This window comes from Zosterops lateralis (assembly GCF_965231275.1).
Source record: "Zosterops lateralis genome assembly, chromosome: 1".
In the NCBI taxonomy this organism is placed as follows: domain Eukaryota; kingdom Metazoa; phylum Chordata; class Aves; order Passeriformes; family Zosteropidae; genus Zosterops; species Zosterops lateralis.
Window position 1 is genome coordinate 101,622,964 of NC_139762.1, and position 24,294 is coordinate 101,647,257.

Below are 24,294 nucleotides of genomic sequence, written 5' to 3' on the forward strand. Positions count from 1 at the left end.
GACCTCAGCAGCACCTGTTGAATTTACTGGTAAAAGTATTTCTGGGCTTAGTGTTAGTAGGAAACAATCCCCATACACTTCCTGAAGAGTGGGAAAGGCCCTTCTCCAACCAGGGCTTCTAAAGAACAGCGATCTGCCAACACAATGTGTCAGTGCCCATCTTCCCTTTTTTTTCCATCCTGTGATACTTGATGGTTGTGCAGGCCCATTCAAATAGGCCATCATTAGATGCAAACACAGGTTGAGCTGACTGCTGAACTTGCATATGAGACAAGGGAGCAGCATGAATAACTTTCTTTCCCCCTCCCCTCTTCCCACATCACACCACTAATGCCTGCTGGGCGGAGCAAGGGCATAAATAAATTGATTTTGATTCATATAAAAGCTGTAGAGATAAAATCAGGACACAAAACCCTCTTCATAGTATAATGGATGGAAAGCAAATAGGTTTCCTGAAAATTTCACGATTTCCAATGAATAATAAAACACATTCAAACACTCAAATAAATATGTCCTTCTTAAATGCAATAGTTTTTAATTTTTGGTACAAGAGACTGAGATCCCAATCTGCCTATATACAAACAGCACAGAATTACAAAAAGAAAGTTTATCTAAGTAAAATTTCTTAATTTTTATTAAATTCAAAAACTGCAGGAAAAAAAAATCACAAGTTTCTAAGTACAAATAAAAACAAATCAGCTAAAATAAAATGGTTGTCAAGTTAAAACCCACTTTCCATAATTTCCCCTTCCTTGCTATTGCCCACAGTATCATCTGAACTCCTAGAAGTGCTTTAGAAATTCATTTTATCTTACCAATAGGATAGTAAACTGTAAGTTTACTGTTTAAAAAAGCAAACTGCTTAGGCACAAGGTGGCAGAAGACATAAACACAAATATCAACCACGCTTTCCTTAATTTGTCAGTAGAAATCCAGGTGTGCTACAGGCCTGCATGGCATTGAATTCAGAACGTCAGAGCTTATTCAGTGAAATAAAGGCTTTTTTTTTCTTTTTTTCTTTTTTTTTTTTTTCTTTTGTGTGTGTGTGTGTTAACAGTTTGTTGTGTCTTATTTTTCTCCCATAAAACAGAGAGAATCTGCTTAACTCAGTGGTATACTTTACTGTTCAGTGCCAGTGCTCTGGCTAGAAGAGTGGCAAAAGTGACAAAATGGGTTCCAGCACCAGAGAATGCAAAGTAGAGAAGCTGTAGTGTGAAAAAGTCTGGTTCATACTTGTGTTGTCAGTGTAACTAATAGTCTGGCGACCACCTGCTAAGACAGCATGACAAGCAGTCACATGCTATTTGAAGATATCAGCTGGGCCAGGCCATCAGCTGCTCTCCCAACAGAGCAGTGACCAAGGTGAACAACTGATGTCTGCTGCTCTTCCAACTACACATAAAGGAACTGTCAAATGGAAAATTAAATCATAACAAAATTAACACAAGTGTTGTTCCATATTCCAGATTCTACCTTTTACCCATCACTTGATACTTGCCATTCTAATAACAGGTGCAGTTCCACTGTCATTCATAAATACAAAATTTTATTTGCACTTCATTAGTTTAGAAAGACCACAATGTTTTTCAATACCACAACATTCAGGACACACCAAGTTATTCAAATATGTATCTACTGATTTACCACAGCTAAACTAAACAGTGCATTTAATAAAAGATATACCAAAGATATAATTCACAAGTCATTATCAGACAAAATCCTAACACAGTATTTGCTTGATGGGAATAATTTCCACCATTAGGAAAGAAAATAATTTTACCTTAGGTTCCCTTCCCCCATCCCTACAGATGTCCAGACAAAAATACACATATATATTCTTTAACACAGGAAAATGTATCATCTTAATTTTTTTTTTTCAAGAATTTGTCTAGGACAGCAGCATTGCTTTTTTTCTACCTTCTTTTAGAGCTTGATATATCTCCATTCTTTTATTGAAATTTAATGATTCTTGTAACCAAATTTATGTTTATGCAGAAAATTATATATGCTTTTTCAAAGTGCAATCTTAGCTCTGCACCAGGTGTGATGTCTCGGTACACAAAGAAAGGGTGCAGCATTAAACAAAATAAATAAAAGACTGCCAAAAATTAAACTTAGCTTTTCAATAAATCCAGTCAGCAGAGGATGCTACAGCCAAAAATGTTTTCACTACATTAAAAGGAAACATAATGCTGATCATGGAAGCTTTGTACATAAAGTCCTCTGTTTTTAAAAAATTTGTCTTTAAAATAGTTAGCAAAGCACCATATACTTATCTTCATACCAGAAGAGCTTCTGCCTGCCTGTTTATAATAACAAAGAACTATTACAACATTTATGTCAAGAATAGGTATAGATTTAATTTCTCCTCCTCCTCAACTGGATGTGTGGCAAACCCCCACCGACTGTACAGTATTTATAACACTGGGGTGATGAATGAAACATCATTGTGAGGGAGAGGGGTAATAATTAAATGTTATAGTTGAATCCTACATAGGATTGCATATTTGCATATTTACAAGTTAGTGTGTAGCTCTGACTCGAATAACAAAGTGCAACGAGAAACTGCCAAATGATTGTAGTGCAGAGTAGTACAGATACTTTCTTTACCCTCCTGCTCATATTTTTCACTCTGGAGGAAGTAACAAGTCAACAGCAACGGACATGTGGCCTTGGAGGAGGCAGTTCTGGTGGGATTTCTGGCTCTGGTTGCAGGGACAGGATACTGTTGGACAACTCATTTCTTATAACATCCAGTGGCATCTTAAAGAAAAGAAAAATCACCTGTAAACAGTAATCTGCATAGAAAGAACTCATTTCAAGAGTTCACTGACAGCCAAAGCCTCAGTTTCAGGGTCTTTTGGGTCTTATTAGTGAAATGCAGTGGTCAGCAGTCTGTGAACTGCATCATGCCCACTATGCATTATCCAAAAGTTTCACCTGACAACCTGTACTTTCTCTCTGTCCTCCCAAGCATGTGCAGTAATTTTTAAACATTGACCATTTGTGTGACCAGAGGAATACTACCACCTGAGTATTTTACCTTTTTCAGAATGTCATCAACAAGTTTTAGAAATATTTCATCCACATTAAAATTATCCTTGGCACTTGCTTCACAGAAACGCATCCCAGTTATTTGCTGTGCAAACTGATGGGAGAGAAAATAAAATAATTCCATGAAGATATGTGTAAATAGCCACAGATAGCAAATATATCCTCCTTATAAAACCTTGGAAAAAAACCCAAACACACAACTTTCCCCAAACCTGTGACAGAAGTCTAATTCAATTAGTAAACCTGAATCTGCATGGTACAGCAAATATTGCAACATATAGCTAATTTTTGCTTAAAATCGGTTTATTGGAAAACTGCTCTGCATTTTTCCAGTCTTAATTCATGTATTCAGTTGACACATACTGCTGCAGACTGCCAAAAAGGAAGAACTTCTCAGAACAGCTAACCCCAACTTTATTATTCAAAATGTAGGGAAGTGAAGTACACATGCAAGACTTAGCGTTGATTCCAAAAGTTTGGAATAAGCCTTCACTTCCAAATGTTTGTGTACGCCCATACTGACATTGTTCCAGTCAAGATGGTGCTGAGTATCACACTACAACAAAAAAACTCTCTTGCCAGATTCGTCAACACTTTTGGGGTTGCAAGAGAACAAAAGGATCATGAAAACGAAGGTGAGCCAAGTAATCAAGTAGGGCTGTTGCCTGTCCAAAAATAGCACTGAGAAGCAAACATCTGAAAGAAAGATTTCCTGAGTAGAGACCTCTATTTGTGCTTCAAGTCTTCACTACATCCCCTTTTCAGAGCCCAAAAAAAGAGTATCCCCTACACTACTGGTACAGCGTAAGCTGACTTGTAGCTTACTCTTTCTTTAGACCAAAGACACACAACTCCAGCAGGAACTCTTACAACTGCACATTATATACAAATAAACACCACATAGATTTTGAGAGATCACCACCACTCTCAATAACACTCCCTTAAGTCAAAAGTCTGAACAAGAGCAGGCACAGACCATCAGCAGCAATGCCACAACAGCTTTGCCTCTACACCTGTCCTTACCTTCTCTCCCTGCTGCCGAGTAATCTCTCGATCAACTTCACAGTCCAGTTTATTTCCCACTAATAGAAGCTCTGCATCTTCTGAAGCATACTGCAATCAAAACATTTCTAATTAACTAAACCTAGAAATATAAGATTTTGTAATGCAAACACAACACAAAAAAGGACAATTCCACTACTAAATAAGGAACCACACTGACACAGTTTATAGGAAAATGTTCTTCCCAACATTATTTCAAAAATTTTAAATTTTTAAATTCCATTTTTAATGTGAATGGTAAAATGTGACTTGAGAACTAGCTGCTCTAGTTTATCTAAGAATGAACACAATGACCTTATTTCACAGACAGGAAACAAACCCCCCTCCCCCACTGCAAAGGTAAAGGAGCAATGTTACACATTTTCACTGAAACTTCTAACTAGGACAATTCTAGATCAAGAAAGCAGGAAGGGACAACCATTTTACAACATAAACACAGTGTTAAAACCTGGCTAAAAGTAATCAGTGAAAATTAGCTGACAGTAGTTTATTAATCCTAAACCAATGCCATGAATTTCTTTGAGGGGAAAAAATATACTTAAGGCATACCTTATCAATCATTTTCATCCATTTTGGCAAATCATCAAATGTTTCCTTCTTGGTGATATCATACACCAAAATAATTCCCTTGGCACTTCTGTAATAAGCTGAGGTAATGCTGTTGAATCTCTCCTGACCTGCTGTGTCCCTAAGAAGCAGCAGCAAACAGCAGCACAAATATTTAATCAATTTGCAAAGTACAGAATAACTTAATTTACATTTTAATAATAACACTCTCACATTCATTTAAGACAGTACATTTCCTTCCATATGTGTGAATTTCAAGGAAAAAAAAAATGGAGCAGTACTTCCAATCATAAAAAGTTTTCATATTAAAACTATTTATCCCATACTAACTTCAGCAAGAAAGGCCACCAAACATTTCTACGTGTGTCTGAGTGTGAAGTTATCTAATGAAAATGTACCAGGAGATAAAGCTGGTTTTGCATTACTGGGGTTTGTTGTTTGTTTTGTGAACTTTTGGTTAGGTTTTTTAACAGCCCTGAAAAAATGAAAAAAAAAAAAAAAAAAAAAAAAAAAAAATTGATACATGCTTATTAAACACATCCACACACTCAACTATAAAATGAGCAGTGCACTGATCATTATTATTTGAGCTTTCAGACTCTTTTTGGTTCAACCACAGCAATTCAGCCACGGTTCTAAAACTACTGCAAAACCTACCGGCACAGAAGTGAATGAGGAGTGAGCAATCATTAAGCAGTACAACTTTTGCACTAGATACACGGCTTTCACACTATTTATCTATTATTTATATACCTATTTATCTGAGGTGTGCAAGTAACATTTCTGTGCTCACTGTCAGCACTGCTGGTATTTCAGACAGGGTGCATTCACACTGGAGACTAATTTCCAGCAATGCCACTAAGTCACTCATACTAGCTATGGCTTCTGTTCCAAAGTAGATGAGACAGAAGAGTTATTTTTTACTGAACCATGAGAACTTTTGAACTGCCTTTAATCACATCATAAAGCCTGCTTAGGGAAGATTTTTGGCAGTTATACTAAAAATATAGCTGGTGCATATTCTAAGTCTTAAAATGTGACTGGCATCTCAATTGGAAAGTAAGTTATACAGTGCTCCAAAGTGATCAAGCATTTGCTGCTTCAGTTCAGCCCCCAAAGTCAATGGATGATTTTGAAATTTCACTGTTAGAACAAGTCCAAAGATGGATCAAAATTAAGAGTGGAGGGAGGAAAATTGTGTGTGTGTGTGTTGGGACTCAAAACTTCAAAATTAATTCTCTTCAACAGTCACATTTTAGACAAAAGGAGGAGGAGAATGAATTTGGGAATGAGATTAACAATGGAGACCTGAAACACTTGTTACCAAAATAAAAAGGTCATGTTCACAAAATGCCACATTGATTGTCCTGAAGATTTAATCAGGTTCTATGCACAACAAGCAGTAGAATAGACTACCATGAACTTATCCTACTCTGCATAAGATCTTTAGGAATTTCAAGCAAGTTTCAAAGTGAAATTTTTAACTTGCCCCTGAAATTGCCACAAGTGTACTTGATAGCAACAAACATTTGCTAGTGATTTTACAAAGTAAAGCAGTGTCCACTAGAAAAAGATTTGGAACCTCTGCTTCATAGCCTGTGAGGAAATAATAGTCTATACTTTACTTCACTGCAAGCCAATGACACTGCAACAAGGGGCAGAACAGAACAAATTCCTATTGCATCCATTTTTATTTTTATTCAAATCCCACTCTTAGAACTTCAGAATTACATTCATATAAAGCTCTGTGACCCTAAAAAAAATGAAAATAGATAGCTTGTTTCCATAAAGTCAAGCACCAGTAGTATTGCAGACCAGTTTTAGATGGTTAATTGGTTGTTTTCGTATTACTAATGAGGCATTTTTTGTAAAGCAGTACAAGTTCTGGCAGCTGAAATTGTATATATATAGTATTACTCAGAGCAAGTAACTCCACATTCTTTTCCATTACTTCTTGGTTACAATCAGGATTCATTTTTTGGAAGGTCCTTTGGATGTTCAGTCTGTTAAAAGTTTAATAATTTTAGTATGAACCGTTGATTTTCCACATATGGATAACAATGCTCTAGTGCTTATGAACAGAACTCTCAGAATTATGACCTGGCAGAGCAGCCCCTGTCATCTGTTGTTAATCCAGCCTATGGATGAAGTGTATTAGGGATGGGAGACCTTTAGTTCCATCATGCTGTGCACAAATAACTATATGGCAGGTGGAAGGGCAGATCTGATGTGAGAGAATACATCAACTCTATCTTTTTTCAGAGTAATGGGAAAAGTTGCTTTTTGGTTTTGTTTGTCTGTCAGTTTGTTTTGCTGGCCAGTCTTTTCCCACTTTTCTGTGCCCCTAGTGGAATACAGAAGAAGGTGTTTCAGAGTCACCTATTTGTGCCTTCAGGTGAGTGCTAAAGACTTTTAGCAACTCCATCACAGAGTACCAGATCAGTGAGTACATAAATTATAAAAACAGAGGAGAAACAAACACTAATGTTCAACTACCCTCTCTGAAGGCAGTCATCAGTGCACTGGACAAGTAGGCCATGAAGAGAACTATGCAACATTACACAACTCTCCCACTCCAGCTATCTCCAATCCCACATTTCCCCAGCTCTGCTGAGTGCTCTATCTCCAAGTCCACCTGGATTATCACCTTCTCCTCTCTCCACAACACTCTCAGGCTCTTTAAAAGTTTATAGCATTCCTAGGTTGCAGCACCCTGTGCTCCAGTTTGTGCAGATCCTTCACCCAAATGTCACACAACCTGCAGTCTGGCTTGCTGGCTGTTTGGGACACATCACATGCTGTGGCCAGTTCAGAACACCCACGGACAACCTGGCTGCCATCCACCTATAATAAATGGCCAGATGACCACTGACTGGCACCTGAGTCATGCCAATTACAGTGGATTATGGCTGACTTTCTTCAGCTTGCTTGAAGTCACTGACTCCCCCATACTTCACATCTCCTCCTCCAGCAGGTGGGAATGAAACCAGTCAGCAGGTTTCTGATGGTGAGCATGATATTCTAACCCTTATTTTCTTTGAGAAGTGGAAGAAAATAAGCTGAATTTGCAGTCTCTAACACTACCCTTACATTGTATTAGTCTTCAAACTGTAGGGTGAAAGTTGGAAAACTATTTCTGCAATAAGTAAGTTTAAAATGCAACCTCAGGCTACCTAAGTAAACTGCAGTTTGAGTATCAAGTTGATATTTAGCATGGAAAATCTTGTCTTCTACTAGGTGCCATCATATTTTTCATTAAAAAGTGCAGCAAATTCTTCCAGTGTTGAGGAAAAAGGACAACCTCGAATGCAGAGCTAACATTAAAAGCACATGCTTCAAATGCTTTCTTCTAATGTGCATGGCTGGAGCAATTACTCTTGCTATACTATTTTCATGGATGCATTACACTCTTGCAGCTGGGGTATTTTAGTAAGGATGGCTATTGAAGCACTAGTGGAAAGCTGGAAGAAGAGATGATCACTGTTTAACTGGGCTAACAGCACATAACGTCATGACTTTCATAAATGATACCAAGTGCTACTAGTTCTTTATTTGCTCTGGTCAGAATCAACACAATAGCAGAAGTCAGTTCAATTTAATTCCAATTAAATTAAACTCCAGAAGTTCAAATAAGAAGTTACTACAATGTAAACAATGACTTATCATAACTGAAAAAAAACCCCATCAGATTTTTAGATTTTTTTTAATGCTAAAAGCGGTTTTCTGCTGTTGATGTTTTTCCAAGAAAGTTTTCTAAATGAAAAGGATTGGTCTTTCTAATTTGTAATCAGAAACATACAGTGTATGACTCCTCAGCCAGCTATAATCTGCAATTAAGAGAATCCAACTGCTTGACTGTCTTTTGCTTCCCAAACAGAAACTAGACGTCACTCCAAAAATACAGACATACATTAGAACAAACAAAAGCAAATAACAAAATCACACAAAGCCCATTTTCAAGTGTTGACTTGTCATGTTGTACGGCAGACTGCATAAAACACAATACAAATACAGTTAATTAAAATATCTTTGGATAACTTCTCTTTAACATAAATGTTCTCTCTGTCTATTTAAACCAGTTAAAACAAACATGGACAGACTCAAAATTGTCTCTGGCTCTCTAGTTAAATTAATGTTTTATGAGTGGTGGTGTAAAGTGGCAACAGAAGCAAAAATATTTTGAAACTTACATAAAAAACTTAACACTAATTAAACACTTTCACATGCTCTATGCTTCTGTGGAATCTACAGGTAATATTTTTTAAAATGCCTTTAAGTAATTTTAAAGGTTAATTCTACCTGTCAAACGGATTTTTTCCCTTCCATAAAGCACAAATATATTTAAGACCTTCTACTATATAAATAATTTATTTCAGAGGTACTGAACCAAAGAAATTATATATTCTAGAACAGGGACTTTCCAAGACAACTGTCTCTTAGAAAACAGAGTAGGCAGAATGTGAATTTTTTATAACAATGCACTGGCTTACAACATCTTCAGAAGCAAATCAAGCTTGTTTTGTTCCCAGGTTGCTGGCTACCTTGAACATTAAGCCTGTTGAGGGATGAGAGTGGCAGGGCAGCACTGCTTCCCACAACCAGGGAAGCTGGAAGTGACTGTGTCAGCTGCTTCTGTCAGTGACTGCCCAGATTACTCAGGTGAGAGGGCACAGTCAGACACCTTCCTGTCCTGTTTCAAAGCACCAGTGAGGGCTTCCTATGATTTGATCCAGCTTTGAAGAAATGCTGATTCACAGATGCTTGGATTTACCTGGACACTTACACTATCCAGTAGTTCTGGTTACTCTACCTCATGACTTGAGCTGCACGTAGATATTACTTCTCACAGGACACAGGAGCTTGTGTCAGCCTAGGACTGAGAGGCAGAAGCTGATTTACTGTACCCTACCACTTCTGGCAACCAAAGGGGCACTACTAACTGTTCCAGGTGGCACAGAGAAGGTGGATACTACCCTGTGTCCTCCAGTAAAGCTCTATCATTGCATAATTTAAGGAGCAGAAGGTTGTTTCCTGACGAAGTTGGGGAAATAAGGGAAGCAGGGACCAGACAGGAAGCTAAAGGCAAGAGCAGATGCCTCTGTGATCCTCAGGGCAGAGCTCCCCATTAGGAAAGGAACACAGGAGACAAGTCCTTCTGTATTCGACTCTCCTAACAGCAGCAGGTGTGAAAGCTGCTTTCAAAAGGACATCTTGCACACCTAATCGCCTGAAATATTCAACACTGTACTGGTTTAATGTATCTTTTGATAAACTCAAGTTGTAGAGCTTTGTGGAAAACACTCTGCTGACAGTAGTGAGGGGAGAGACAGGTCAAGTGACCATAAAAATACCAAAGTAAACATTTTAAAAACTATTCTTGTTTGACTCTAGAAGTAGAATCATCAGATAACTAAAAAAAAATAAGCAAAATTTCACGTATTGAAATGTAACTTTAGGCCTTTTAAGACAACAGGTAGATGTAAACTTCAGAAACTACCTGTTCACTGAATGAAACTGGTCTTATTGTAGTAAAGTTACAGCAATCAATTTATATAACACTACCAAGAAGTATGAGGCAACCTAAATTCTGTCACTGTGTAGGTATGAAAGGAGACTGACTTATGATCAGCCATGCAATTGAAGTTTGCATTTCTAAACTTCCAAGTGTTTGACTTGGTAAATTGCTTTCCTCTTCAACCCAACAACTGGAGGTACAATAAGGAGCTGAGGGAGCCGGGATTTTTTAGCCTGGAGAAGAGGAGGCTCAGGGGAGACCTTATCACTCTCTACAACTCCTTGAAAGGTGGCTGTAGCCAGGTAGGGGTTGGTCTCTTCCCCCAAGTAAACAGAGGACAGGACAAGAGAAAACAGGCTCGAGTTCCACTTGGGGAGATTTAGATGGGCTATTATGGAAAAAAATCTCTTCACCAAAAGGACTGTCAAGAACTGGAACAGGCTGCCCAGGGCAATGGCTGAGTCACCTTAACAGTGATGCAGACATGACCCTGTAAAGACATGACCCTTGGGGCCAGGGTTTAGTGGTGGACTTAGCAGCACTGGGTTAATGGTTGAACTCATTGATCTTAAGGGTCTTTTTAAACCTAAATAATTCTGTGATAATAAAAGTTTACAGGTATGCCCAACAACACGCAGAACAGAATTCAGAATTAATTAGCAGAAGTCTTGCTTATCTAATTGTTTTTCTAAAAATACTGGAAGTATGCCAAGGCAGTTTTAAAGATTAATTTCAGGAACAACACTTTAACAGCCACTGTCGGAGAGAAAGTGACACTAAGGAGCAGGATGTCGTGTTCATGAATTTTACCATATTTTTAAATATTATCTCTTTACATTGTGTTTTTCCTTGCCATTTTAATAAGGCTTCCCACAGAAGTAATTATCACATCTTAGTAATCTATCAACTTTTAAATTCAATTTTTAGTTTCCTATATCCTACCAGCATATTCTCAATATGTGGAAAATAATGGTTTAAACATTTCTTTTCCAAAAAACTTCACTCCTATTTCATCCAACATGAGAATTTTCTGTTGTAAGTTTAGCACATTTCACATTAAGCATACATTAGCATCTCCACATCAGAATTTTTTGTTACCTCTGTCAGCTCCAGCAGACCCTGGCTAACAATTGCTGGCTCAACTGCCAGTCTTGTGGTCACAGGTTTCCAAACAGGGACAGATGAATGAAGACATGCCACTAACATTCAAGTGTTAGGTGACGGATGAGACCAAAGATGAAGCAGCAGTTAACTCAGAGGGAAGCAAGACAGACACATGGTGTGACAGACAGAATTGATGGTGACCTGCCAAGAGGAGTTAGTAAACTGAATTCACTGCATACATGTAGGTAAGAATGAAAAATTACCAGAATACCCCAAAAGTGTAATAAAAAGGATATTTAGAGCTTCCCCCCTCTATGGATTGTTAGCAGCTTAAACAGTTTAACTACAATGCCAATTATGCATCACACACTGTTAATAAACAAAAGCTAAGCTTCTACATAGTAGTATGTAAGATTAATGTACAGAACATAGCTGGTTTATTCTCTGATAATTATGTTTATGTACTGTACTACTTTGCAAAAGAAGGGAGTGTTTAGCTCAATAATTTCTAAGCAATAAAAATTGTACTAATCACTAACATGGAGAACCATTACCAGAAATCATGTAGCCTACTGCAGAAAGGAAAAGTTTAGTTCAGACATTAAGCTTTCTGTAGCAGGACATCAGTACCAGTAAAGGTACAGTCTTATTTGCATGTTGCTTTATTTTTCCATGCTGTTTAGAGTGGATATGATTTACTTAAGTCTTGAATGCCCTTCACTTTGAAGTTATTTAAAAACAGTGTCAAAGAAATAGCACCACCTATACCAAGTTTTAGGAAAACAATTTAGAAAATAATTCACAGTTGCTTTATAATTGCTGTTACAATGAAGGTCAGTTTTAATCAGTCCAGAAAAATAAAGAAACAAAATGTACTTCCTCTACTGTCTATTTAACACAGTCAACTTTTGTTGTTTGTAGAACTCCTATTTCTTGTGTAGGTGATGTCATTCTTCCAGGAAAAGGGGCTCAAGGCCTCTGTGATGCATTAATATTTCAGTAATTACATTCATGCCCTACTTCTAACTTTATCTCTCCTTTTTTCTCCTTTACTCTCACAAAAATCTAAGAGCTCTTTGGCTTTGTTTAAGTCTTGTGGGAATGGAGGAGAGAAGTAATAGGGTAAGAGCTAAACCAGCTTATAACAGTTAATAGTAGTATTAGACAAGCATATTAATTCATGCTAGAACATAAAAATTAAAACATACTGCTGGTTGCACATTTGTTTTACTTACCAGATTTGTAATCTAATTTTCTTTCCTCTTAGCTCTACTGTTTTGATTTTAAAATCAACACCTATAAATAAAATACAGTAAACAAAAAAGGAGGAATAAGAAGCAAAAGTAATGAGGGTGTAATTAATATTTTTGATACTTTTTTTTTTTTTTTTTTAAGATCAACTTGTAACAGTGTGAACAAGCAGAAGGGTTTGCACCACTACGGTCAACTGAGGAACAGCATGGGGATTTGATAACCACTATACAGCCTGTGAGCCATCCAATTCGGCAGCATCACATCATAAACCTTCCACTTTGTGCAAAATTTCCAGCAGCAGGTAAACCCGACACAACAGTAAGTAAAACAACAGGCACAGTATGACTGTTTCTCTCCTATTCACCTCGACTGTCAAGGACAAGCCTGTTCTACTTCCAGCTGGCACAGATGCCCTGGAGGCATGGAGCAGAACCAATCCCTCCACATCAGTTCTGCTGTTTCTGAAGCAGGAACAATACAGGTCTGGCTTCCAGGACGGATGCTTAGCATCTGTAAAGTGCTGTAGTAAAGCGCTGGAATTAAAGTTGGTTTACAAAGAAGTTTGTCAAGACTGTCATTGTTAAGTCCTGCAAATATTTATTAGCAAACTTCTTATATTCAAAGAGGGTATTTGACTTTTAAAAATTATTTTATACCTGTATAAAATACTTTTATTCATCGTCTCAAAACTCCAGTCACATTTTGAATGCATGCTAAATATCAAAGATAGAACCATGAAGATTGTGTTATAAAGAAAGATATAACTCCTATAAAAAAAAAATGCTGGCTAGCAACACATAAGACATACTGTGGTCAAACAATACCTAGACACAAAAGATTACCACCTTAACTACAAAAATGTATCAGGGAATAAATGTCCTAGAATATCACAGATTTGCAGGTTGTGAACCTGTTCATTTTAGGATACATTTGTATGAAGATTTTTGCTTCAGTTCTTCCTTCTACACATCATCTCTCCTAACAGAGCTAAATCAAAAAGGGAGAAATAAAAAGACATGAGAACATGGTTCAGACCCATACACTTAAAACTCACACAGAAGTGTAGAAGCATAATGTGCTGGAAACACTTTTGCTACTTCACATGCAATTGTAAACTAAGAACAAGGATGAAACTGAAGAGAAAAAATGGTTTTTATTTTCTCTAACAAAACCAGTACATTTTCCCGAAGACTACTCTTGGTAAAAGCTGAGTGTCCCTGCTGATATTAACAACTGAGACATGAATTTAAACTTTGACAGAAGGGACTGAACTTGGCCATTATGCCCACATTTTTAGTTTGCAGAGCAGGTGGATATTGTTCAGCCAGATTAAATAAATGGAAGGATAACTGACCTTCATTTTCCTAAACAAATATCCCCTCTAACAGCTTGCAGTTGCACATTGCATATTGATAAAAGTAATGGTCATCACACCATGACATTTCTCCTCGTTCTCCATGTCCTCAATAGTGTCTAGCACACTTAACCACCAATTCTTGGAGAGATATTCAGGACATTTGATGCCTGTACTTCATTTACAAACATGCATCTCTTTCAAATCCCAGGAGTTAATGTGTTAAACTAATTTGTACTAAACAGTTTAAAACTTTAATGGCAATTTTCAAGTAGGCATATGTAAATCAATAAAAATATTCAAATTATTAAAATTTCAAAGAATTTACTAATCCTAACTTCAAGAAATCTTTCTGTACACTTCTGAAAAGTGACTTAGTGCAAAAGCAGAAGAGAAATGATCCAGCTATGTTCTAGTATCCAAAGTGTGTGACATGAGAATTTTTTGTAATTCCATTCTAATAATGATATTTTTTAAAGAAACACACATCCATTTCTATAAGCCTTTTCTCTACATAAATGCATTTAAACTATAAAATGCAATTGCCTTAATAGTCACAACTTTGTCTACAAAAGACATAGATAAATAAATAGAACTTAATTAACTGTAATTGCTTAACTCAAACCTCTCCTGTCCTCAAGGAAGTTTGACTATAACTGCCCAGACATCTCAATCCCAATTCCTAATCCTGCCATTCTGTCATACACAACATACTATATGACTTGCCATTCATTTGATGTGAAAAAATGTCTAGATCATCTCTGATCCCAAGCTGAGTGTTAAAACCACCACAGGGATTTCATGTAAGTTTCAATAACTACAAAACAAAAATATTTTTCTTTTTATGAATGTGGTTTATACAAACCACTGCTATCTTATACAAACAGAAAACCAAAAAGTTTTTGTTATATTTTAAAAAATTAAAATAATTAACTATGGAGAGAAAATTCAACTGTTGTAATAAACCATGTTTTCAATATGGGACTTCCTGGGACTAGAAGGCACAATATATGAATAAAACGAAGTAGAAAAAACCCTATATATTAAAGGGATAGTTTCAAAATAAATAATATGTCAACAGCATTCTTACAGCAGGTCTTTCTATTAATCATCTTAAAGTCACACTGTGAAATAGTTCCCAACTGTGAAATTTTGCAAGGAATAAAACAAACAAGTAACAGTTTGGGAAAAGCAGACAGAATCTTCTACAGAATCATATGAATCATTTAACACTTAAGTCAGACAGAGTGCCAGAACTCTGCAAAGGTTGCTCAACTACTTTTTATAATTAGTAATGCTCTGCAAGCATCAACACAACACCAAAAGCTTCATGTCTGCCAATATTGAAGGAAAAAATCTGGCAGCTTTCCTTTTGCACACAAAGAAACAGATTCCTAAGCCTGTCAGGTTTCATTAGCGTGTTCACCATAGGCTGCCAAAGCAAGTGCTTTGAGTTTACATACAAAGTAGTAATTCAATTAAAACAACAACACAATAATTTGTTTTCCACTTCAATTTCAAATATTGCATTGAGTTAAGAAAAAGGTCAATGAAAGAAATTATTAAGCTTGACATATGTTAATGGAAATAGCTAAATGAAAAGTTTTGCTATCCATACAATTACTCTGGCATGGTTTTATATATAGTTCAATAAAAAAGAAGAATCAACAATTACTGTTGACAACTGCATTAAATCTGAATAACTTATCTTATAAAAAGAAAGGATTTAAAAAAGCTCTTTTTAGCTGCTACAATACCAGCAAACTATCAGTAGTTTGCATGCTATCTACCTTGCATTTAAAGGCCTCTGGCTGATTTATTGTCAGTAAATAACAAAATATACACCTGCCAAGAAATCCGACAAGTGCGTGTGCTTATGACCATACTGAAGTGTGCCATGTGCCAGGTCACAGTGATGTAGGGGGAACCAAAAGGCTTATTACAATCTCCCCTCCCATTAAAAAGCCTTGTCTTTATGTATCAGGCTCGCAGAGACAACAGGCAATCAATAATTTTCCAAAATTATTACACTCAGACAACAAGTAAATCCAAATCACCATCTTTTTGTGGATTTTATAGATTAAAATTGTATGTGTTTTGGATGTCACATTTTGACCCTCACTTTTTGCTGGAAAGGCCTTTTTCAGGAGTCCAAAAAACATCCTCCAAGAGCTAATGTAAAAGGCACAAAAATGCAGACCTTGGCCTCTGGTTTGTGTTCCTGATTTTGCATTTATTTAAGCATTTGAAAGTATACTGATTGAGTTTGCCCTACAACTTAAATCTGCAAAGGAGTATCTCCTCTCCCCACAGGCAAGACATATGTCAAATAAGGCATTAAGGACAGCAACACTAACCTGGTGTGTTTAACATAAGGATTGGGAACATTTTATTTAATGTTCACTGTTGCTGTTAGTAGTGCATGAACTTTAGATAAAAAAATACACTTCATGCAAAGAACATCTATTACAACATGGACTCAACTGAAGCTATGCCTCCTCCAGAAAAACAAAGGGCTACCAGGATAGAAGGGTTTAAAAGCATATTAAACACACAGCCAAACAACCTGTCTGAACTCTTTTCAAAACTGAACAGACTCTAGAGAAAGAGAACAGAGACTCAAAATAGAAGCACACTAATGAAGTTCTAGATAAGGGCAAGTCACTGAGGATGACATCTCTTGTCAATGGATCAAACTTGAGACAGTTTTGAACCTGAGACTGAAATCTGACAAAAATGAAGCCTAGTTCAGGACTGACTACAGAACATTAGTTTCTCACCCCAAACGAACTAGAGGTTATCTACTAAAGAGCAAACTGACATACACACAACTGGGTGCAGCCTTTCTCTTTAAAGCTAGAAGTATCTGTTTAGAAATAAAATAGCAAAGAAACTTCTTACTATGCATTTTATGTTTAAATTTGCAATCTTTAATTTCCTTTTATAAGAGACAGAAAAAGAAAGTAGAAACAGTTTTGCTTAATGCACACAGAGTGACCTTTCAGTGGACAAGATTTCCTGGTAACAAAGTTAATGGAAGAGCTGGGAAAACAGATGCAAACAGAGCACAAAAAAACCCCTCTAACTAAAATCAATTCTAATGGATTCAATTTTCAGAGGCCTGTTAGTGATTTGCATCAAAGTAATTCAATCAGTGTAAGATAATCAGACCATGCTTAAAGAAAAACAATCAGTTTAAAAATTCATAGGTAATATACCAATTAACCCTTAAAACAGACATATTAATTTGAAGGCTATGACAGGTTATTGAATTTAGACATCTGACAGCATTATGCAAAAAAATTGTCTTACTTATGCTACATTTGATAACTGAGGTCACATGAGTTTTGAGGTAACAACCATTTTCATTAGTCCTGGTTTGTAACTCAAACAATACTTACACCTATCTCAAAACTGCCAAATGAGAAGATGCTCAAGAACATGCCTTCTGATTTCTATACTCTTGCTTGAGGCGGGGCAAGCAACCAAAAACAAATGGTACACAAGGAGGACAGGAAAAAGTTACAGAACCTGTTACCAGGAAAAAAATATCCCAAACTCTTCTGTCTTACTTTAATCAAATTCCAGGGCAAGCAGTTAGTTTTTAAACCACACCAAAGTGGAAATGCCTCTTTCCAACTTTGCACATTACAAATTTAAAAATATCAAAGAAGATATTTGGAATCATTTAGTGCTAAGTCAGATATAAGTATGTTTGGGGATTATTTCAGAGGCAGGTAAAGTACGTTGCCCATAGAACTCCAAGCGTGTAATTCTAGTACGATTACCATGCAGACATTTGAGACTGCGTGCCTAAAATAAAAGTGTACCCATAGCTCAACTGGCAACTGGGCTACAGACTAGAATGAAACAGATACCAACTTTCGTTTTCTTCTGGGTAATATACATGCAGTAAGTAAATGTTGAAGGTGTAGTCATATGATTTTTTTTCTCAAATGTCCAATATACAGCTTCTAAACATTTCAGATGCTTGGTATTTCTCAATTTAGTGAGAAAAGCAGTAAATTATAATTTCTTTACATTCTTGTGGACAATAAAATCATAAGGCCTTTCCGAAAACTTAGGCTTTTGACACTATTTAAGATACTAAAAAGTTCAAAGCATGCACCAAAATGCTGGCAAACAGAATGAGGTGGAAGAGGAAATTGAAAGCAGTAAATCTCTCTGTGGCTTCATGAACAAGACTTCTTTTCAAATTTCTGATTACAAAACAGAAAAACACACTGAGCTACTGGTCAACAACTACCTGACCTGAAGGGAAAACTGAATGGAAAAAGAAAGGTTATTTAATGAGCAACAATATACCGATTTTTGGAAGGCGGAGCCTATAAGGCTTTTGTTTTGGGTATCAAGTTTCCCTCTCTTTGAGATATCACCAGAAATAAGTTGTAAAAGTGTTGCTAACCAACTTCCAGAAGTCCCTGAGAATCATATGGTCCTATTTTCTTTTTTTTCTTTGCTAATGACACACTCAGCTGTTCACAGCATAGACTGAGTCTGACAGCTGCATTCCACTCTCCTTGCAAACCCAACTCCCCATCTGACACCATTCAAGTGGCCTCTTCACTCTGCCTCTTGTTTTATTTGCGTATTCTCATATATGTCCTGACCAGGGACTCTGACAGTCCTGTAGTGTTGATATAACCCAGTGCCTAAATATTTCTACCAGCTGAAGTTAACATCTAGTCTACAAATGAAAAAAAACAAAGCTCAACTTCAAATTTACTCTTCCTTGTAACCTCTTGTTAATTAAAAACCCCATACCTCCACAAAACCCTATTCCTAAACCCTAATAATTTATATTATCTACCTACCTTTTCCTGTTTTAAATCACTGTTTTGTTCACTTACGAGGACTCAAATGGTTATGCATAGCAAACATTGCTGACTATACCAAATGCTGTAAAATACACTTAGTTGACACATCTGGGGCAAACAATGACTGGCCAGATGTTTTCCCTTGCTGGAATCTCCATGTTGTCTGTTACAAGTGACTACACTGCTCCTAAAGGTAAAAGGCAGCTTCCAGGGGACACTGGCTTCTGTCATAATTTGCACCTCCGAAGACAAACAAGGAGGTTCATACATGCTCCCTAATTGTCTTAAGGTTTTGTGTAAGACAAAACTGTTTTTCTCTGCAAGTTTCCAGCCTCCTGCTCCTCTCTGTTTATAGTTTGGCAAGAAACTGCAGCACATCATTGGTATTGGTATGGTTTATTTACACTGTTCTGCACTAGTCAAAAAGCCAACACACAAAACCAGGCATATTAACACCCTGGATATGCAAAAATAAGAACAGTCAATTCTCACAGAATTACTTATCCCTCATCAAAACTTCCTTCCTTTTTTTATATAACTGCAGGAATTTCTCCAGTTGAGTCAAGAGCTGTTTCTAGACAAAGGAAGATCTTACTGTTACTTTGTCATGATGCGGTAAACTAAGAAACATCTATTTCTACTCTTTCTCCCCTCTCCCCACACCAAGTAAGTTTTCAGTGCCATTTTAGGGCAGGGGTGGAAATCTTTAAAGAAAAATTAGAATGAATTATATTTGTCAGAAAGCCCACAGGTACACAGAAATGTATCAAAGAAAGGAATGTTTTTTTAGTTGACTCAGGATGATTTTCTGAAAATTTCTTATAGATTGTTCTTCATCTCAGACTACATCAAATTACTAAATTTATTTTTAAGCCATAGATTTGATTTACTGAAAAAAAACATAATTTTTTTTGTTCTGAAAAATGATATTTTCACTTTCAAAGTGAATAATCTGATACTTTTAAGTGAAAACAATTATGTTCTATGACAAGCTCATGGGAGTGAAACTGAACATTTATGTTGTTAGTCCACATTTTTAAGGATAAAGAGAATGAAGACAGGTTTGAAACCCCAAACATATGTATACATACATACAAAAAGGTGCATATGTATATATTTGTATACCATATAGAAATGTCTATAAATTAAAGACAGAAGTTGCCTTACTTAAGAGCACTCTGATAGAAGACCAAGCTGAAGTTTTTACTATTGCTATTGTTTATTTGATGGACACTCGGAATTTTGCACAGTATTAAAAAAATATAAATAATAGAAACAATTTCACTTGGAAGGAAAAGCTACGGACCTCTGTAAATCTCAGGAGTTTCTGACTTCCATACCATTTCACATGAAGGAGAAACAAGGTCAAAGAGGATTTCTGTGAAGCCAAAGGAGTCTTGCATTTACATGCTACTGATCTGAATCCCTCAGGCTACTATTAGCCCAGAACAGATCACAGGTCACTAAATTTCCATCTTGATCCACAACAAACCTTCCCATTACAAACCTCACTATTATTTTGCTCGTAAATGAGGACAGAAGGAAGTTTTAGTGTTTACTACAAGTGATACTTCGGTTTCCTATGAACAGCAGCTAAAACAGCCAGCAATGCACCAGGCACATAAACTGCACTGGCATTATCATGGGCAAGGCTTCTTTCCTGGGATGATTTTAGACCTGGTGGAAAAGGGCTGAAAGTTAAGACAAGGTCTCAAGAGACTTTAGATACTGAGTCAGCATGTAAAAGAAAAGCTGAGGAGCCCAAGTTGATTTGAGGGACGAGGACAATCAGTATCCTACGAGGTGAGTCAGTGCAGGGCCTCATGTTTGGGAGAGCAGGAACCTCAGGTTCAGATAATAAAATCCAGAGAGAAGTGTAATGTCCGTGGAAAAATTAGATTGACAGGAAATACTGCTGAGTGCAGGAATTCTGTAGATCTGTCTTGGAAGAAAAACAGCAGGGAGAGTGGGAATGAACTAAGAATTGGTGGATTAGGTAGGATGTAGGACCATGAGACTGAGCAGTAGCTGGACAGACACTGTGAAGACAACAGAGGCCATTGAATTCTTAATAAAGGGACTCTGATCAAAAAGAGGTAGAGATAGCACCATTTAAAAAAATTAACATATAAATTTAACATCATGACTATGGAGATCTGAATTAGGATGTACTTCTTTTGGGATAAGAACTAGTTGAGGTGGCATAAGGGGGTGGAAGAAGCAGAGGCAAACACTGTTTCTTCACCACCATGCTTGAATCTTCTTACAAATGTGGCAATGTATTTATCCACTACCCTTGGAAAGATCATTCTTCTCCACACCATATTTGGTGCATACTTTTTTTAATTGCCAAGTCTGGAAAACCTTCAAGTGATAGCTTTGGATTCTGCTCCTGTGTGAATAATGCAGGCAACAAATAATAAACAGAGATCAAATTTTACTTTAAAAAAAAAAAAAAAAAGTGTAGATATATGTTTGTTGACAAAGCTAATATGACCCAAATATTATCCCTGAACAAATTATTATTCCATTATAAAAAGACAGTGGATTTAACACTGGCATGGAGAGAGTAATTTTACATTTTTCAAAAATCAGTAAATATTTGAGCATATTGGGTATTCTCAGTGCTATGTAAATAGCAGATTTAAGGAGACATAATATTCCATGCAACTAATTTAATGCCCAAAATAAATACATCAAAAGAATTTTAGATCAACAGCACATTGTGTGCTGTTATGAATAATGTGCTGAAATCTGCCAAGCTATTTTTGAACACTTTCAAAGAACTTCTGAGCTGAGACTGAAGATATGTTGATGTGTTTTCATTACAGAATTTTCTTTACCAATCTGTCAATGTAGTCTTCTTAAATTAGCATTTAAATACTGTATCTTTCTTAATTGAATCTACACCTTTCTTTTTCTGCAGAAATGCTCCACTTTTCAATAACATGCCACTATTTCAGCACTTAGGGACAGGAGACAGAAATGGTCTTTGGACATGGCAATTCTGCCACTGTCGGAGGAAGTCCTCTGAGTACCCTCTGCTTTCATACAAAAGCTTAAGGTGCTAAATGTTGTTCTTTCTGTCCTATACATCCACAGGTTTTAGTTTAAAAGCATGAAATTAAGGTTGACACTATTAATATCAAGGTAAGGAAGTAAATACGTATTCTGGCATTCCATTTTAAATACAGCCTTGCTAATATAAGGTACACACAACGACATTTTTTTGGTTGGTTACATGGCCTTTTCAAATTTAATCTCAAGGTATATTCAGTTTACGTAACTGGATCAACCACAGCATTTTCACTGATGTTTCAAAACACATTCTCCACTTGCAAATTCTTGAAAACCACTGCAGTTAAGTGGTCACAAAGGAAAAGCTTTATGATTTCAACTGTGTATTAGAGGCCGAACTCAGGGTGTGGGTGATTTTCAATCTATACGAAATGTAAATAGCAGAGGTTACTTTTCTTACTTTATAATGCAAATAAAATCAGAGTACGAGCTGACTGTGAGAAGTTCTTTCACTTAGCAGTCAAAAGATCTGGGGGAATCTGAACAGCTCTCAAGTTTAGTCTGAGGACCTTGAAAAAATGCCATTACTATCAAGTCCTTCTACATGTATTTTGGCAGAAGTTGATTTCCCTATGCTGCTTTATGTTGGCACATTCTGTACAACAAACATTACGTAACCTTCTGTCTAGCAGCATATCACTACTTATTTCCTGTTTCTTCCCTAAAATAAGGAAGCTTCTCTGTTTAAATCACTGTCTCAGTAATTTAGGAAATAGTTTTGCTCAAAAGCCACCAGCCTGGAAGTCTGGACCACCTCCCTTCACTTCCCAAGATTCACAGCAGGAAACTAACCCCAGTCACAGGGAGCAGCCCAGACCTGACAGAACCCTTTATGTGGGTCAACCTAAAGAAGATGCAGGAGAAATACAACTCATGTCTAGACCTGGAGAATTTATAAAGAATCTTTCCTCGATTAACTGTATTTCAGTTGTACCATAAACTCAATTAATCTGTTCATCTAGACAAGCCATCAACATCTCTTCATAACAACATATCCCTCGAGGATTAAGGCCTCTGAAATGCTCCCACTGTTCCTCTAACTTCTACAAGGGTAAGTTGCCGACCTCCAACCAAAAACTTTATCAACACAACACTGCTAATCTGCACTACCAGATCTGGATTCTTAGCCTAGGAAAGAATTAAGTAACTGGTAAAACACACATTAAAACAAAAGTATGAGTAACTGTGCATCATTTTGTTACAGGAAGATAATTTTGGATAGTAAAAACTCAGCTTCTGAAAGGCAATACAATCACTTTTCATCAGATCCTATAAATTCCCTTGCATTCCAAGCTACAATTAAGCTAAGCATACATATTTTCCAGTGACACAGATTTTAACAACCACCTTGCTGCATTACTCAAGAGTTCAACTCCAAGGACAGGGCTCTAATAACAACACAGACTAACTAGCTTGTTTTCCTCCCTTTACACACTTGTGCATTAAAAGACAGCAGGCATTAAATTACCTCCAAGACTCACACAGATGACTAAACCATGAATAAGACAGCACACTACAGAACTGGGAGCTCGCTCTCTAGTTAGTTGTATAAAGAGCCAAATACGCAGTGTTCTCAAGAAACAAAACATTAACCTGGGGTCTAACATCACAGGGAGGTTCCTCACGAAGCCATAGCAGCCATCTGGAGTTAATCTGACTGCGGCCTGGAAGAGCAGCTGAAGAACACATTGGAAGAGTACACAGAATACACGCCGCAACTTTTCAACTCCCGAAATGCTTCTGCCTCCTTACACGCAACATCTCAGATTTAAGCACAAAAACCCGCTTTACCAACCAGGCCTGATTTTTTCTTTACACTGCCTACCGCTAGCAAGGCTGACACAGGACAGCCAGCAGCTTCCCAGAACTCGCAGAGCTAACTAGGACATCCAGGTCTTTCCCAGAAGCGCTGTAAAGTCCGGCACCGATCGAGCGACTGAGCTTCCCACGGCCCGGGAACCCACCCGGGGAGCCCCTGGGCGGGAGGGGACGGGGACCAGGGCCAGGTCTGGGAGGGAGGGAATGCCTGGGGAGCGGGCCCAGGTCTGGGAGGGCAGGAATGAGCGGGGAGCGGGCCCGCGCTGGGGGAAAGGCGGGACAGGGCCCGGGGAAGAGCGGCCGCACCAAGCCCCCCAGGGCCGGGCCCTGCGGCACCGGGGGAGCAGCGCGGCCTCCCCGGGCCGGGCCGGGCCGGGCCGCGCTCTCTTACCCACGGTGGACTTGCAGGCCTCGCAGAAGGTGTCGTCGGTGAACCGCTCCATCAGGCTGGTCTTGCCCACCCCCCGCGACCCGATGATGATCACCTGCAGCTTGAAGTCGGCCGGGCGCGGCGGCTGCTTCCTGCGGCGGGACTGCCCCCCCGAGAGCGCCGGGGACCCCGCCGCCGAGCCCGCCCCGAGGTCCAGCCCGCCGCCCCCCGCCCTGCGCTGCGGCAGCCCCGAGCCCGGCTCCATCAGCGCCGCATGCGG

At 37.8% G+C, this 24,294-nt stretch overlaps 1 protein-coding gene across 1 annotated transcript; it reads right to left on the reverse strand.

Moving 5' to 3' along the window:
- Positions 1-618: 618 nt before the first annotated feature.
- Positions 619-24,294, reverse strand: RAB12 (RAB12, member RAS oncogene family). Its single transcript, XM_083878813.1, has 6 exons — positions 24,036-24,294; positions 12,538-12,598; positions 4,666-4,804; positions 4,078-4,167; positions 3,044-3,148; positions 619-2,763 (listed from the first exon to the last, which is right to left on the reverse strand). The coding sequence occupies exons 1-6, from the start codon at positions 24,277-24,279 to the stop codon at positions 2,650-2,652; spliced, it is 753 nt and encodes a 250-aa protein (XP_083734939.1). The 5' UTR covers positions 24,280-24,294; the 3' UTR covers positions 619-2,649.